This window comes from Rhagoletis pomonella, unplaced genomic scaffold, assembly GCF_013731165.1.
Source record: "Rhagoletis pomonella isolate Grant_MI unplaced genomic scaffold, Rhpom_1.0 Rhpom_scaffold_00009, whole genome shotgun sequence".
In the NCBI taxonomy this organism is placed as follows: Eukaryota; Metazoa; Arthropoda; class Insecta; order Diptera; family Tephritidae; genus Rhagoletis; species Rhagoletis pomonella.
Genome location: NW_023458563.1, coordinates 39,563,248 through 39,580,829, shown reverse-complemented (window position 1 = coordinate 39,580,829; position 17,582 = coordinate 39,563,248). Strand labels below are relative to the sequence as shown.

Here is a 17,582-nt window from a genome sequence, read left to right as displayed (position 1 = left end):
TACCCCTATTTTTTATTTTGAAATCAAAAAATATTTAGAGGTCGCTCAAAGCGCTCACAGTTTTCCAGTTTTTGTGTACCTATAAATTATAGTTGCGCTGTAAAAATGTTTAAATAAACAAATGTTAAACAAACAGATATTGTGAAAGGTTGGACTATACCTTAAAGATGACGGTTTTCTCATGGCCCCACTGCCCGAAGCTTAGAGTAGAGTAATGTCTTTTAAGAACTTAAAAATTATCCTGGGTTGTCAGGTGTCTAGCAATACAATATTAATTGTTGTCTTTCACGAAGTTCTTTAAATAAATTTTGAGCTAAGTACTCACCCGTATTTCGGGGGTTACTACTAGTTTTAATAAATTGTTAGTTTAATTTCCTATAAAATTTACCTTCTGGTTTATGCATTTTAAGAATACATCGAAAATTTGTTTCAGAGGGTCAATGTGAAATAATTGCAGAAACGATTAACCGGTTTGCTAAGCAACCGAGACGTCTGCTTTTTAAATAATTTTTGTAAAACAAATCGGCAAGTACATATCGTCCCCCGCATTCCAGAAACATGAATGTCTAAAGATGAAAATTTTGGGAGATTATTTTTTTTAAACCGCTGCATTTGCCCCGCTAGTGAAACGGACCCCAGAATTCCCCTGTTAACGTAGGTATGTACATTGGGGTGGCCCTAGGATTGTTCTATATCGAAAAAAGTATACCCCTATTTTTTATTTTGAAATCAAAAAATATTTAGAGGTCGCTCGAAGCGCTCACAGTTTTCCAGTTTTTGTGTACCTATAAATTATAGTTGCGCTGTAAAAATGTTTAAATAAACAATTGAGTATTATTTATTACTTGGAATCTCCTGCAGATAAACAGAGCTTTCTGGTAGAAAAATATTGATTTTTAACTATTCTGTACCATTTCGACGAAAAGTTGTTTTTTTCCCATATAAAATACATGGAAAAATTTGAGCGCTTTGAGCGACCTCTAATTTTTTTTTTAAATTTCAAAATAAAAAATAAGGGTATACTTTTTTCGATACCCTAATGTACATAGTAAGTGCATGTCTCTAAGTTTTTAGCTACACTTATAAATAAGCGATATTTTTCATTTTGGCTATATAAATACCTTAATCGGTACTTACCATCTTCCATTAATATAACCGGAGCATTGTCGGGATTTCCGCTGGACACTGAATGCGGCATCATACTAAACTCATCCTCCATAAGGAACGGCGGATTCCATCGAGCCCGCGGAGTAGACCGATGTGGCACATTCGATACACCGGTTAACGGAGAGGAATATAAGCTTAAATTAGTTGGACTAATAACCCCGGAAATGGTCGAAATTGAACTAGTATAACCAAGCAGCTATAAAACACAAGAAGCAATTTTATGTTTATTAATGGTAGTCATGGTTGCATGACTTCTCATTAGTTAAATCACAAATCTAGAAATCAAAATGATTTATGAATTTAAAATTGTATCATATCTAAAATAATATAAATTTATTATAGTATACTCGACGAATCAAATCAGGAATAGATTTTAGTTGTGATTTAAATCGTTGGACAAACAAGAAAAAAACTTATTTGTGATTTGATTGGTTGGACAATTAAAATGTAAGATTTATTTGTGATTTGATTTGTCGACCAAATGTAAACTGCATTTTATTTGTGATTTGATGTGTCATCCACATAAAAACAAAATTCTACTTACTTGATTCGTCGAGCAAAACTTGAAGATCGTGCTTGTGTTACATGAATGGAAAAATAACGAATCAAACTGATCTGTAGCTCATTTCTGTAACAATTCTCTACCAAGGCGAATTGAGATATGAATTCGCCGCCTTGTTCTCTACTGCTAATGAGTAGTAGAGAATGACGTTTATTCTCTACCAGTAGAGAAATAATCGGTAGAGAAGAGTTACAGAAACGCAGTGTTGCCAACTTTTAGTTTTCAAAAATCACCTAAAACTTGTGAAAAAAGCGTTTTACCACACTAAAAGCACCAAATATTTTTGAATCAAAGGATGCTTTTTTCATAACGGTTTGTATTTAACAAAAGCAAAAAATTAACAATATTTACATACATAAATCAATACACAAAACTTTTTCGCTCATAACGATTGAATAGCCTCTACACATGCTATGATGACTCTTATGACGTCGTACCGAAGTAGTGCCCATTAAAGCTGGTATATCTCGAGAAAAAAATCGAATCGCAACAAACGAAAATGATGCCCTAAGTAGAAATGCGCAAAAAAATTTGATGTTTTCATTATTTAACCTCAAATATCGCCAAAACCGTGTTTTTGGCACTTTGAGGTTAGGATATCTAAAAATTGTAGTGCTAGAGCAATTGTGCGTCCAGATTTGGCTTCAACACCCAGAAACGATGTGTTTTACTCAGGAGGTAAAAAAAATCAAAATTTGTACAAATAAATAGAAATGAAAAAAAGAAATACTTAACTTACTTGCGTACTAGCATTTTCAACGCGAATCGAATTCAACAAGGTGGGTTTGCAGCTTTAGCTGGTTGTATTTTAGTGCATTTAAATTTGTAGATTCTGGTAACTTCAGTGCTGCCACAGCTTTAAATATTTCAGGTTTTTACTATCTCGGAGTAATTTTAGTTCAGAAAAAAAGCACTAAGAAAGGCACTAAGCACTAAATAATTTTTTTTTGCGTTATAATTTTCAAAAAGCACTAAATCTAGTGCTTAAAGCACCAAGTTGGCAACTATGCAGAAACGAGCTACTGGTCGACAAATAAGCTTTATTTTTTATTTTCCCGACGAATTAAATCACACAAATAAAATCAGTTTTTAATTGGTTGACGAATCAAATCACAGATAAATTATATTTTGTACTTGGCCGGCGAATCAAATCACTCATAAATTTTTGTTTTTTATTTATTCTACGAATCAAATCACAAATAAAATCTATTTTATCGATTAATCAAATCACAAATGAAATAGATTTCTTAAATAATAACAGATTTAAAATAAAAAAGGATTTTAAATCACGCAACCCTGGTGTAGTTAATATAGCTCATATTATTGAAACAGGTATTTAAAACTGGTTATACATGTGTGTATATACTCGTATGTATGTATGTCTGTATAAAAATAAATCTATACACATATTTATTGTTTATTAGAGCCCTTTTCCCTACACCGAGAAAATAAATTAGTTATTATAACCAAGATTTGGTTGGTATAGTTGAATATGCCGAAATAAACATTTGGTTAAAAAAACTTTGATTTTGAACGTTTTGTTTGACACTGTTATCTTGAGTGGTCTTCTGTTAAATCATATTATTTTTTATGAAGAATAAATAATGCTTTGAATGAAACAACTCCCAATGGGACTTGCATCAGGATAATTTCTTTAAATCACGGACGTTGGAAAAAATATATCAGTGTAAAGTATGTACTTATAATCATTATGTTGGCATGTAAGTATTTTAATAAATTCCTATATTTGCCCTAGTTATGGACCTTGTTTAAACTGACACATTAACATTAACATTAACATTGACTCAATTAACAGGGAATCGTTATAAACACTTGTGTTCAGAAACTGCAATTATGTACGACTTCGTTTTTTGTAAAATGTCAAATCAAATTTTAAGTTTCTAAAATTACGAAAAATATATGCAAAAAAATATAAAGGACATCTGTCGCCTGTTCTCGAATTATTTTTAAATATTTCAGCAAAATAACACACCTGTTCATACCACAGAAGGTGCTATGGCACTTATAACACTTATATGTATGCAGATCCCTATACCTACATATAAACTAGACAATGAACTAAAAATACTTTAAAAACTGTTAAAATCTGCAATTTCAAATATTTGAATTGACAATAAAAAATCGCATTATAAAATATAAATATGTCATAACGTTATCGCCTGAAAACTAAAAATCGGGCTGCTGAAAATATACATTTCTGACATTTTCTCAAAAACTGGTTAGTCGATTTTATTCTAGGTTTCCACAAATCTAGCACAAAACCTTAGCTTTCATCTGGTATATACCCTATATCTGGGAAAACTGTTGTTGTGGAGATATTGCGATTCAAATTAAAAAAATGTCGCTCCAAAAAGGGTCAAATTGTTAAAAATTAACATATCCGTATAATTTGGTTACTTTAAGACATATAAAAAACATACAAAGTTCCCCGAAAAAATTGCCCATTCCCCGATTGCCACTTAAACCGAAATTCCCTGCAAATCGGGGGAATTTCCCGTGAGTTGAAGTTGTCTTGGAAACCACAATTTGTGTGTATTTTAAAGTTTTTTTCCAATCACATGCCCAAATTGTAATATTTTTCACCATTTTAATTGTAGCTATGTACACCGAACACGTGATAGAAGTAGGGTGGCCAGATATTATAGTGACATAATCAGTACAGTTGGGGTCAAAAATCAGTACAAAGCCATAAAAATCAGCTCATTTTTAAGCGTATTTTTTATTATTAACAATATAACAACCAAATAACAGCCCATTAATTAACAAAAAAATAGCGAATAGACTTTTAAATACATATGCAATCTATATATATAAAAATGAAATGTTTTCCGTATGACGGCGATGCCTGACCAAACGGCTGAACCGATTGCAATTCTGTAAAAAGTACTTTTTTGGACCTTCTGTGTGGAAGGTTTTTCGATCTAAAAAAATTTCAAACTTTTTGTTGTTGTTGCCGAAAAATGAAGAATGCTGAGACGTCACGATTTCGCAATTTCATAGAGTTTTCTGTATATTTGATGGCACTAAACTACTAAACTGCTTATAGTAGGGTATATATACATGAGTTTTTAAAAAGGGGCGTGGCACATCCCATAGGCGTGGAATTTTTTATGAGTTATAACTTCGGAACCATAGGTCCCAAGAACTTGAAATTTGGTATTCAGACATATCTATGGTAGGTGATATAATAAGGTATATATAAATGATTTTGTTAAAGGGGGTGTGGCACATCCCATGGGCGTGGAATTTTTTATGAGCTATAACTTCGAAACTTAAATCACATGAACTTGAAATTTGATATACAGACATATCTACGGTAGGTGCTTATAGTAAGGTATATACGAAGGAGTTTTTAAATTGAGGCTTGGCACATTCCGTAGGTGTGGAATTTTTTATCAGCCATAACTTCGAAACCATAAGTCACATGAACTTTAAATTTGGTGGGCAGGCATAGCTATGGTATGTGCTTATAGTAGGCTATAAATAAATGAGTTTGTAAAAGGGGGCGTGGCACATTTCATAGCCGTGGAATTTTTTATGAGCTGTAACTTAGAAACTATAAGTTACATGAACTTCAAATTTCGTATGCGGACATATCTATGTATATGAATGGGGCGTCATATACCATAGGCGGGGACCTTTTATCAGCTCCAACTTCGGAACCATAAGTCCCAAGAACTTTAAATTTGGTATTCACACATATCTATGGTAGGTGCGTATAATAAGGTATATATAAATGATTTTGTTAAAGGGGGTGTAACACATCCCATGGGCGTGGAATTTTTTATGAGCTATAACTTCGAAACTTAAATCACATGATCTTGAAATTTGATATACAGACATATCTACGGTAGGTTCTTATAGTAAGGTATATAGGAAGGAGTTTGTAAATGGAGTCTTGGCACATTCCGTGGGTGTGGAATTTTTTATCAGCCATAACTTCGAAACCATAAGTCACACGAACTTTAACTTTGGTATTCAGGCATAGCTATGGCAGGTGCTTATAGTAGACTATAAATACACAAGTTAGTAAAAGGGGATATGGCACAGCCCATAGGCGTGGAAATGTTTATCAGCTATAACTTCAGAACAATAAGCCCCACGAACTTGAAATTTTCATATGCAGGTATAGCTATGGCAAGTGCTTACAAAAAGATATAAATGAATTTGTAATCCGCGTGGAAATTTTTTTAGCTATAACTTAAAGACCATAAGTCTCATGAAATTGAAATTTGGTATGCAGACACATATATGGGAGCTGTTTAGAGTAAAGTATATATAAATGAGTTTGTAAAAGGGGAATAAATACATATGTATTCATCTATTAGATCACTCAGATATTTAAAACTGTGTTTTTTTTTTTGAAACCTTAAATTTTTTAGATCATTTCGAAATGGAAAGATTCAATCGTTTCTTTGGTCCCGCGTTGCTGTTAAACGAAAAATGTTCATTCATAATGAATAAAACTTCTTCTGAAATAAGCATTCTACCGAAAAATTACAGCTATACTAAAGCAGCGAAGCGAATAGGCAGCTAAACGGAATGCACCGTAGTAAACTAATTTAAAAATTATATCGTTACCTTAATTCACCTAACATTAATAATGGAACAAGATTTGTAGTATAGAGAGTGATGATCAATATATGTTAGTTGAAGTACGATAAAGCTAAAAATATGGCTCATAAGGATGACTTAATTTAAACAGAAAGAAAATAGTTTTTCTCGTCTATTTGAATTACTGTTTTATATTTTGATTTGTTTACCCCGGACGACGTCGGGTGCTCTGCTTGTTATCAATATAAAAATTCATTACTTTAAAACAAATCAAATTACGTATGTATGTACAGCTGTGCGCACGAAAATAGGAGTAAAATGTATTGACAGGTTTTGAAATTTTTTTCTTTCCTTACTTAATTTAATTTTTTTATAAAAATATAATTAATTCTATAACAAAAGACAAGTGAGTTAAAGTCTCAAACTTTCTAGAAAATTTATAAAAATTGAGAAAATTCAAAAAAAAAATTTAGCCCATTCAGTTTCAGTAGAAGACGAGCTCGAGTCAGAATCTGTTTGCATATTTTAAGCTACAAATTTAAAACATATTTAGTTGGTGTGCTTATTAAATACAACATTCACATTCAAAACTACATATATCATATCCAAGAGTCGGTAGTTTGCACGTTTTCCAAATTCTTAGAACTTACATTGCACCGTAGCAATAGTCGTCTTAAGTTTGACATACTGACAGCCGATTTCTCAGTGGATGTTTAATTATAATCAAAACATTGGGCCTTATGCATAAAAAGTGAGCTTAAGCTCAGACTCAATTTTTGCACTGAAAGGGTGAGCTCAAGCTCAAGAATTTGTACTGAAAAACGAGTCGGAGCTTAAGCTCACTTTTTATGCATGAGGCCCATTATCTCTTATTGTCATCTTCTCAGTGTACTTAATATATGATTAACTCACCACCACCTTTCATAAGATTTATTATAAAACCTGCAAATCGTGAAGTTGGGGTGGGTTGAATCCAAACAGTTTGTTATTTTGCGAAATCCTAGGAAACAAGACAATTGCAAGCTGACACCTTTTTAATAATGGTTTCAATCTGCTCACACGTATGAGTTGTCAAAAACCATTGTTTTGAACATGTAAACCTCAAGTAAATGTCAATTACACCAATTTACAAAAGTATTTATTAAATGTAAAAATCAGTACAAAATCAGTTTAAACTCAAAAAATCAGTAGATTTTGCATACTGATTTCGGGCTCTTAAAAATCAGTACAATAGAAAAAACTCAACTCATGTACTGATTAAATGAGCGCATCTGGCCACCCTAGATAGAAGTTTAACTTCTTAAAAAAGCGCAGGTGTGCACCCCACACCCGGTAGAAATCTTAACAAAAATAAGCTACAAGACAAGCAGACGAATACAGTTGTTAATTGTATCCAATGTTGGTACCAAGTTGATAATTTTTTATTATTTCTCACATTTTTTTTATTTTTTCGAGTACAAAGGATATGATCACTCTTTTTAGCTTTATCCGTATTCGAAAAACTATGTGTTTCAATGGACACATCGATTTGAATACATAATTTAGATTTAGATAATATTTTTAGCAATTTATTTGAGAAAAATAAAACATTTAGATTATTGTTTGTATTTTCGTCGATTTTAAATTTGCTAAAATTTTCGGAACGTTGCGAAATCCCGTCTACTGCTAGAAATACAAAATAAAAAACAGAACTCTTGCAACGATTCGTATGAATAAAAAAGATTTTCCGTACGTTTCAAAGGCAGTTAAAAAATGCGTATAATTTTCGTCACGAAATTAATATCGAAAATTTTGTGTTTCTAGTTCAGCTTTCGTCACTCGAAAATTTTACCTCAAAGAGGTGTTTTATTTGATACCAAATACAACTAAAACTTTCTGGAGCTAAATGAGTGCTAGATAATTTTGAAAAGAGCTAAAAAAAAAGTTAGGAGCTAAAGCCCAATTTTCTGAGCTAAATAGAAAAATAAAGAGTTAATCTAACTCCAAAATCACCAAAATGGCTACACTGTTGACAGTATTTACTTCCGGTGATAAAAGCTGTATGTGTTTTCTGGATAAAGTTTTTTCCTTAACTTGGCATTAAGCTGATGAAGCTTAAGGCCTCAGTAGCTTTGATTTTGAAGTAAAATAACAATTTATTGTTATTTTCTTGTTATACTAAATTAAGGGTATACTTTTGTAGGTTTAATCTAATTCTTTCCTAGCGACAAAGCCGATGTCTTTCTCGTAACCTGTTAAAAGCGCCAAGTCGATTTTTTTATATGGTTAACATTGTAATGTATATTATTTGAAAATGCTCTCAACCAAGAATCAATGTATACTGCTTTTAAGCAAGAGCACGATGATTCGATTCGTGTACATACGTACATGCATACATACAAGTACATACTCGTACTTTTTTGATAATATACTTACTGGAGTAGTCTGTGCATGAAAATGATTGAAATACTCTCGGCTGGTGGCTGCAGAGTATGACTGTGTCGCAATACGACCAATTGACGATGATTTTGTACTACGTACAATGTCTATGTGCGCCTGCGGACTCAAAGGAGGGGGCGGTGAGCTCGACACAACAATGTCAGTTGAACTACTACTGCTGTTATTACTGGTACCCGATATATTTGTTTGGACATTAGAACTTGTAACGCCGGTGGCGACATCGGTTGTACTCGAAACGGAAGAGGCATTTCCGTTACCTCCATTGATGTTAGTAGAGGTGTTTGCAGTCGCCATTTGATTATTTGCTTCGTCGTGTTCCACGGTGTTGTGAAGAGAATGTGTGTGATTGTGAGATTGTGTGTGGTTGTGAGATTGTGTCTGATGCTGATCCTGTTGCTGTGCATGTTGTTGCCGCGATGATTCCTTAGCCGAGTGGCTTGCGTTTGGTGGTGTGGCAGATGAAGGTGGAGATTCGACCATCGTCAAGTCACCTGTAGACCTTATTATTGCCACTGGTCGAGCCATTGGCGGTAAAGGCGGCGGAGGTAGCATTGTGCTATATTGTTGATAATGAGATGCCGTCGCAACTGGTGAAGTTGCAGCAGATGAAAATTTCGGATTACGATTCGTTATAGAACCGACCGCTCCAGTAGTAACGGTTTGCAATTGGAAATGAGTTTGATGATGTGGCGGGCGATGAGCTTCGTTAATGTGTGCGCTAGAACCTCCAGTTTCCTGACAAACATATGTCACAAAATCGGACATGTCATGACCATTGGCAACTTCTGAAGAATATTTTGAAATCGAGGCAGCAGCTACTGCAGCAGTTGCCGCTAGTTGTGAGCCATGACCGTCCAAGTGTTGTTGATTCTCGTTTTGTTGAGATTGTTGTGGCTGATGATGGTGGTTCTGTTGAGTGCTGCTATCATTAGAATCCGATGGACCAGTCGGACTGTTATGTAACTGGTAATATAAAGCTCCGGGGCTTACCGAATTCGTAACCAACGCAGACGTCGCGTTGTGTTGTATCAGTACTATAGTTTACAATTTTAAAAATAAAAATACAAAAACAAACTGTAAACAAGTTGACTGGAACTTATTTATTTTAGAAAATATATAGTGAACTAAATTCGCTAAAACATCCACAGACTTTGATAAAGATTTGCTTCGACCTTTTTCACAACATCCTACGTTTTAATATATATGCCTTGATCAGATGATTGTAGTTGTAAATTCAGAGCTTCACAGAAACGTTTTCTAAACATGAATTATTGAAGCGATTTTTTAATGCAGGTTTTTAAAGAAAAACCTGAAATTCAGATTTATTTTTGTATGTGTCATAGAATGGATGTAAATATTGGCTTTTTTGGGGTCAATTTTCGTTTTTGGAATTTAATTGGTTTAGGGTAAAAGAAATACCTTTCGGTACAAGTTAAATATAAATCTGCCAAAAAACGAACGTTTTAATGCAAAAATTTGATTGAAAATATGGCTCATTTTTGTTCATTCGGCATATGAGAAATATTGTTTGATAACTTCTAAGTATGCTTATTTGATTATTATATTCCATTCGATATAATGCGCGAACGTGGACCACCCACTTATGCACTTTTAAAGCTGTATACTATGTACGTATGTATGTTAAAAGTGGATCTTGTCAACCGAACGCGCAAAATAAAGAAAACAAGAAAGAGCAATAACGTCCATGCATTTTACTGCGCTTCAGAAAAGGTAATAGTGTCCATGGGCGTTATTTCCACTGACTTTATTACAAGTCACCGTAAAGCTTGCAGGATTTTTTCAATTACGTATTAATATCAGGATCTTAAAAAAAAATTGTATACCTTCTGCGTAGTGAACTAATGTCAGTGACATTATTACTTAAGGGCTGACTATAATGTGAATAAGCTGCCGTAGCTGACTGTCAGAAAATTAACGAAAAGTCTGTCAAATGCATAAGCAACGTAGTGTAGACTTTTAGGTGGCTATATTTTACTTACATGTGTTCAGTGTTGCAAATTTTTTTTATTTTTTACCCAAAATCACCAGAAAAAGTTACCAAATTCAACAAAAAATTACCAAACTTATTTTAAACTAAACTAAAATTTCGGAGCACTTTAAAATCCGCATTTCTCCTGTTATGACCAAAGAACGTAGATAACAAGAAGGGACAACTCGTTATAGTTGTAGCGAAAGTGAGTAACAGGGGCGTGCTTCTGGAAAAGGACTTGGTAGATATAACAATACCCACTATCAAGCAAACTGTTGTACATCACACAATTATAGTAACCTAGGAACGCCGAAGAACTGTTCGCCTTGCGAAACTTTCAGATTTACCTGGTATTTCTGTTAAAGGAAACACTTACGGCCCACTTCCTAATGTGGAACCAGAACTTGTTTTAACCTATGTTACATGTAGGACTGAATCGAAAAAGTTACCAAGTTGAAAAATAAGTTACCAAATTACCAAATATGATAAACAAAATATTACCAAAGCGACAACACTGCGTGTGTTACATATGTACATACATACATACGAGTACAAACAGCTGATTCCGTACGGAAGGTGCGACCAGTATCGCTCTTTCCTTAAGCAAATGTTAACGAAACTTGATGTTAAGTACATTATAGTTTCAGAATAGGATTTATGTGTATTCGCACGTTTGCATACGCTTGCTTATTCATGTTATAGTCAACCCTTTAAGTAACCGAACCTAAGACCGAATTTCTTGAAACGAATATCCCAAGAACTGGCCAGACACGCCCTCACATTGATCTTGTTCGTAAACAGTCGCATTGCTTTTGGTGTGGGTATGTGTGTAGAATTTCGGACGCAGTCGCATTGAAAAAATGCCAATTATTTATTGCATGAAAAGTATAAGCAAATAATCAAACTTGTGCTTTGTGATAAAATTTGCTTGAAAGAACGCAAAAGTGTATGAAACCTCTTTTGCTGTATACGCAAATCGATAAAGCAACGGGTAAACTTTTGACATACCGTGTTGTTGCCTGGCACATGAGAGTTAATAAATTCATTTTCATAAACATAAAAGCTAGAACCTTGTAGTAATTGAAAAAAACTCCAAATATGGCAACTACAGCAACAAGAAATCAAACCAATTAATGCTCGTCAGATACATATCAACGTTTAAATTACATATCCGCGTATCGTCGTTCTGCAAAACCGCTTAACTGATATTTTTTGCCAAAAATTGTGTTTGCTTACAGAAGCTCTTGGATCAAGCCCTATCCATTCGTCCTGAAATATACTAGCCAGAAATGCGATTGCGAGAGAGACCCATTTTGAAATATTACTGTTTTTACTCTCTACAAAATAATTTATGCAATCTCCCATACGCGGTTTCGCATTATGTTGATACGCTGTTTTGTACTTTAAACGACGATATGCATCGGACGAGCATTCATTGGTTTGATTTTTTGTTGCTATAGTTGCCATCAGTGAACTTTAAAAATATTCTGTGCGGTATAATCTGGAAAAAATGTGGTAGATTTCAAAAAAATTTGGTAAATCTCTGGGTTTGGATCAAACTTTGTACAAAAATTAAAAAAATTCTGCAAGGTTTCACCTAAATGGCAAACTTTTTAATTAGACTCTAAAAAAATTTAATTTTGGTGTAATAAAGTGCAAGATTGAAGTTACCAAAAATTGCGTTGGGTTTTGGCAATTTTTTCCTTGACAGTGTAAAGCAGTTCCTTCAATATTAAGATATTTTTCGAACATATTTTAAGAAGTTTCTGCAACCTTGCGGAGTGCTGCCAACTTTTCTTTTTATCACATCACGAAGTAGCGAACAAATGTGACACGTTCCAGAAACAGCTAATTGGGATTTACCGATTTTGACAATTCTCAAGTAAAAGTAAACAACGCCCAGCGTTCGGACTACTGAAACTCGATTCAGGAATAAATGACTCGAACAATCGGAGCAAAAAGGAAATTTTCGGAGCAGATTAACATTTTTTATTAAATAGTATAGTATTGAAACGGGGTGCTTGTAAATCAGCTTGATCTCTAAATAGTATTCAAACCAAACTTTCCATGAATAATATAATTTTTTTTTAAATAAGTAAATAATAAATTTCTGAACTTTAATTTAACTTTCAACGGTTTCGTCATTAAGCCTGTTCCTGTATTTATTTTTAATGAGATTCATCTCTGAAAATTTTTGCACTACTGTGCAGTAAAACATCTAATGTTAAGAAGTAAAAGAGACAATTTCTGTTTCACCTTGATAAACAAAACCTTGGTGGTTGCCCTTGAAGTTATTGAGCAAAAATCTAAAAATTTGGCATATTATTTTTAATAAATTCTTAATGTGAATGGAAAATAGTAAAAAAATCGGAGCATATTTAAGTCAAGCGGAGTAGGGAGTAGATTTTAAATTTAAAAAAGAAATCGGGGTAAATCTACTCCGATCGGAGCGAAGTCCGGACGCTGCCAACGCCTCGGAAATATTAGATTTGCTAATACTTTCACAAAATTGCCGTTTTTTAACATAACATATATTTTGCAATTTAACGCAATAAAACCGCGTTTCCCGTCGAAAAATTTATTACTGAGAAAATTTACTATTTTACAGTTTATTTTATCCTCCCATTCGGCTTTGTTTACTTTTACTTGAGAAATTTCATCGTCGCTGGGATTGCGGAATCTTGTATTATATCATTCTTTGTTACCATATAAGTGTTTACTGTTGGACAATTTTTGCTCTTTAAATTAAGACAATTATGCCAAGCAAAAATAAAACTACTCAAAAACGCGAATATGTGGTAGATATTAGACCTTGAGTTGTAGCTGTGGTAGATGCTCAAAAAAGTGGCAGATCTACTACAATGTGGTAGAAGTCCGATCACTTGTTGCCATATTTGGCTTTTATATTTATGAAAATGAATTTATTAACTCTATTAATATGCCAGGCAACAACACGGTATGTTTTGCGACCAGCCGCAATCCCGTGAGAGGGGGTCAATTCACCCCGGCCCGGCTGCATGTCAGGGGCCCGGCGCACATAGGGGTATTTTGCCGGTCTAGCCAGCCTAATTTATTGGTATCAAACGGATCGGAGAGGCCCTTCCCAATTCTGACAAAGCTGATGGTATTGCTCAATGTCATTTTACACAGCCGTATTAGTTTCGCTTTAAATCCACAAACAGATGGTGAGTTTCGACCCTTTTCTCGAAGGTCTTTTCTAAGATTTGGCGTATTGAGAATATCTGGTCTATGGTGGATTTTTCAGGTCTAAAGCCACACTGATAAGGTCCAATTAGTTCGTTGACAACAGGCTTCAGTCGTTTACACAATACGCTCGACAAGACCTTGTAACCTATGCTTTTAGAAGGCCGGGGTCGCCTTTCTTGTGGATTGGGCAGAGCACATTTAAATTTCAGTCGTCGGGCATGCCTTCATCTGACCATATTCTGCATAAGAGTTGATGCATCCACCAAATCAGCACCTCGCCGCCGTACTTGAATAGTTCAGCTAGCAGGCCGTCAGCTCTAGCAGCTTTGTTTTGTATTTCAGTCGCGTAATTGCTATTCGTACCCCGTCATAGTAAGGCGGTGGAACATCGACTCCGTCATCATCGATTGAGGGCACGGGTTTGTCTTAGGGATGTAAAAAAAACATCGATGTATCGAGCAACATCGATGGTCGTTGCTTCAAACATCGATGTTTGTCGCTATTTTCATGAACCCGATGTTTAGTCAAAACATCGATGTTTGACTAAACATCGGGTTCATAAAAATATCGACAAAACATCGATAACATCAAAGATGTTTTTTTACTAATATTCACCATTCCATTTTGTGAACGCTTTAAAATTTTGAGCGAGCGTTTGATAAATAAGTATATACTTTCATGGAACCATGCCCAAGTAAGTTCCTTTAACAAATTCTTAAATTCCAATTAATAAATGTACATATAAAAGTAAGAAATAGTTTAATTGCTTTAAAACTAGTGAAATCGTAAAATTGGTTAATACATTACTTAATACTACACCTCGTTTAAATATATAAAACCCGCCAATTATTGACTAGTTTTAACAATTATTTTTTTTGTATTTGATTTTTGTTATTTTTGTAAAAATTTAGTTCATTTGTTAACAAAAACTATAAATCCAATTCAAAATTGTGAGCAATATTTAAAAAAAAATCAGCGGGCTCTTCTAAAAACATCGATGTTTTAATTCGATACATCGATCTACCATCTCGATTCCTCAAACATCGATAGTCTCATTGTGATTTACAACCCTACTTCGCCTTCTCCACAACATTCCGTGCAGCTACCATTCAGTAGGGTTGAAAAGTGATCCCTCCATAATTTAAGCACGTTCTGGTCATCGGTCACTAACTCGCCATTGTTGTTCTTACAGGAGTTCCCTGGTCTTGAAACCTCCCGTAAGTTGCCTAACTCTCTGGTAAAATTTTCGGGTGTTTTTCCTGTTGGCCACCATTTCAATCTTTTCGCGCTCGGCCTGTTTCTTTTTATTGTGGCAAATGCGTCTCGCTTCCCTCTTCAGTTCCCTATAGCGGTCCCATATAGCTTGCGTTGCGCCCGATCGTGGCGTGGCCATGTAGGCGGCATCTTATTTCTCTGCAGCTTCTATACACTCCTCGTCTTACGAGTTGCTCTTTAGGCATCGCTGAAATCCGACTTCTTCTTCGGGGGCGATACTTAATGAGCGGGAAATGTGGTTCCGCTGCCCGCATATGTCGGTTTAAGTGCTGCCGCGGGGACTTCAATTGAAGTTTTTTACTTCACTTTAGAAGCATTCACTTCGCCACTTCATTTTACTTCACTTTCCACAAATTATATTTATCTCCAAAATAAATAAAAATGAAATAAATTATTTATCTAACGAAAATCATCAATCTTTTGCTAAAATTCTTGTTAAGTAGTAAGCGTGGCAAAGTAACTTTTCGCAATAAGCTACTAAGAAGACTCCTACAAAATCTCTGATCTGGAAGAAGTCATTTTGATTTTAATTTTCACATGTATAGTTAAGCGCACAGAAATGAATTGGTGGATAAAATTTCATAAGTATTTAGTAAATATTTGATGAAAATAACATTTATATTTTAGTTGTCATATATCTTCAATTTTACAGCAAAAATGAAATATTTAAATGAATCTCGGGATGACGTTGCTGTTATGTATCTGGTGGTGGTTTTGTTGCTGTGAATCGATAACCAATTAATTATATTTTAGTGTTAATATCCCAGTTAACTGTAATTTACGATTTTCATTCCTAAACGTTTGAGACATTGTGATTTTAAAGATATTCCAGCACTGAATTTGCACAGGAACACAATATATTATAAATTAATAAAGGTTGAAGATTACTTTTATTGTGATAAAAAAATAATCGATTAACCAATCAGATGATAAATAATCGTATTGAAAAACCCCACACGCCTAATTGTGCTTGAAAATCGTCACTTCGATAATCACTTCACTTTTCCTTCCAAGTCACTCCGAAACACTTCACTTTTAGTGTGTTTTCACGTCGCAAATGGCAGCACTGGTCGGTTTGTTGAAGAGTGCTCTCTGAAAGCAGGTGTTAGAGCCAAGTAGCGAATGCATTGGCTGTCTGCTGTGATTGCAGCTTTTCGACTTTACGCTTTCCTTACAGTTTTCGGTGCACCTTTTTTGCTGCACAGAGGTGGATGCGTATCGTGGCTGTACAAGATAGTGGTCCGAGTCGATGTTTGGGTCTCGGAGTGTACGTACGTCTAAAATACTGGAAGCGTGCCTTCTGTCTATCACAACATGATCGATTTGGTTTTTCGTTTTTCGATCTGGAGACAGACACCCAGCTTGATGGATATTTTTATACTTGAACCTAGTACAGAATACTAGCATGTTTTGGGCCCCGGCGAAGTTGATCAGCCGCAGTCCGTTGTCGTAGAGGCTGAATTTTCCGACGGTGGTTCCAAAGATCCCTGGCTTGCCCATTGATATCGTGGCAGGGGCAGCGCTCATAGAAGAGATCCTTGGACGCCTCTTCCTTACTTTCCGTCCGGACATGGGCGGCGATGAGCGATAAGTTGAAGAATATCAGCTTGACATTGATTGTGGCTAGCCGCTCGTCCGCCGGGGTGAACGACAGTAATCGGCGACCACGATGCGGAAAAAAAGGTGGCGCCATTCGCGGACCGCTACCCCTCTCTTCTTCGGTTTGCTAGCATCCATCCATTCGCTTACGTCACACAATATTTTTGTAAACATTCACTGTTTCTAGCCTGCAGCTTTTCACACTAAATTTAGCGCGCATTCAAAACACGAAAATTTTTGAGTTTGGTGCTTGATGCGTTTTTATTTTTAAGACACCAAATTTGTAAATCTTAAAAAAAATTTAGCAAAATATATAGCCATCGTAAGTGAATATGTGGCAGCACCTTCAATCATGCCAGAAGGAATCGACCGACGAGCAAGAAACACTGATTCTTATTAATTTGAATCGGCATCCTTACAATAAAATTTTTTAAATACGCCAATAAAAATTGTGTGCTTTCTTCGAGAAATAACGCCATTTTTCTCGAGTTTCAGGGCTTTTTCAAATTCAAAACATGGCAACACTGTCTTTTGTTCGATTCGTCCTCTTCTTCTTGTTGAGTTCCTCTTTGCTCTCTCCTGCTGGTATTTGATGACGTCACGCCCGGTTGCTCTCAGCTCGATTGGCGCCATGGAGTCTCTCTCCCACCACAAATCTAACACTGAATTTGCGCTCCTTTACATGGCAACTTTAGTAGACGTCGTAAGGCCCTAGGCACTTCTTGCCTTGCCCCGTCCAACACATTTCTTGGATGGCGGTGGTATTAG

General features: G+C 35.1%; 1 protein-coding gene across 5 annotated transcripts in view; it reads right to left on the bottom strand.

Annotated features, from left to right (window-relative positions):
• Nucleotides 1–17,582, bottom strand: part of LOC118745781 (chitinase-like protein PB1E7.04c) — a 269,861-nt gene that overhangs the window by 34,782 nt on the left and 217,497 nt on the right. For all 5 annotated transcript variants that reach the window (XM_036479449.1, XM_036479448.1, XM_036479453.1 and 2 more), the window contains 2 exons: nt 8,720–9,777; nt 1,138–1,363 (listed from right to left, as the gene is read on the bottom strand). In XM_036479449.1, the coding sequence (XP_036335342.1) occupies nt 1,138–1,363; nt 8,720–9,777 (1,284 nt within the window). The remainder of the gene's footprint in view (nt 1–1,137; nt 1,364–8,719; nt 9,778–17,582) is intronic.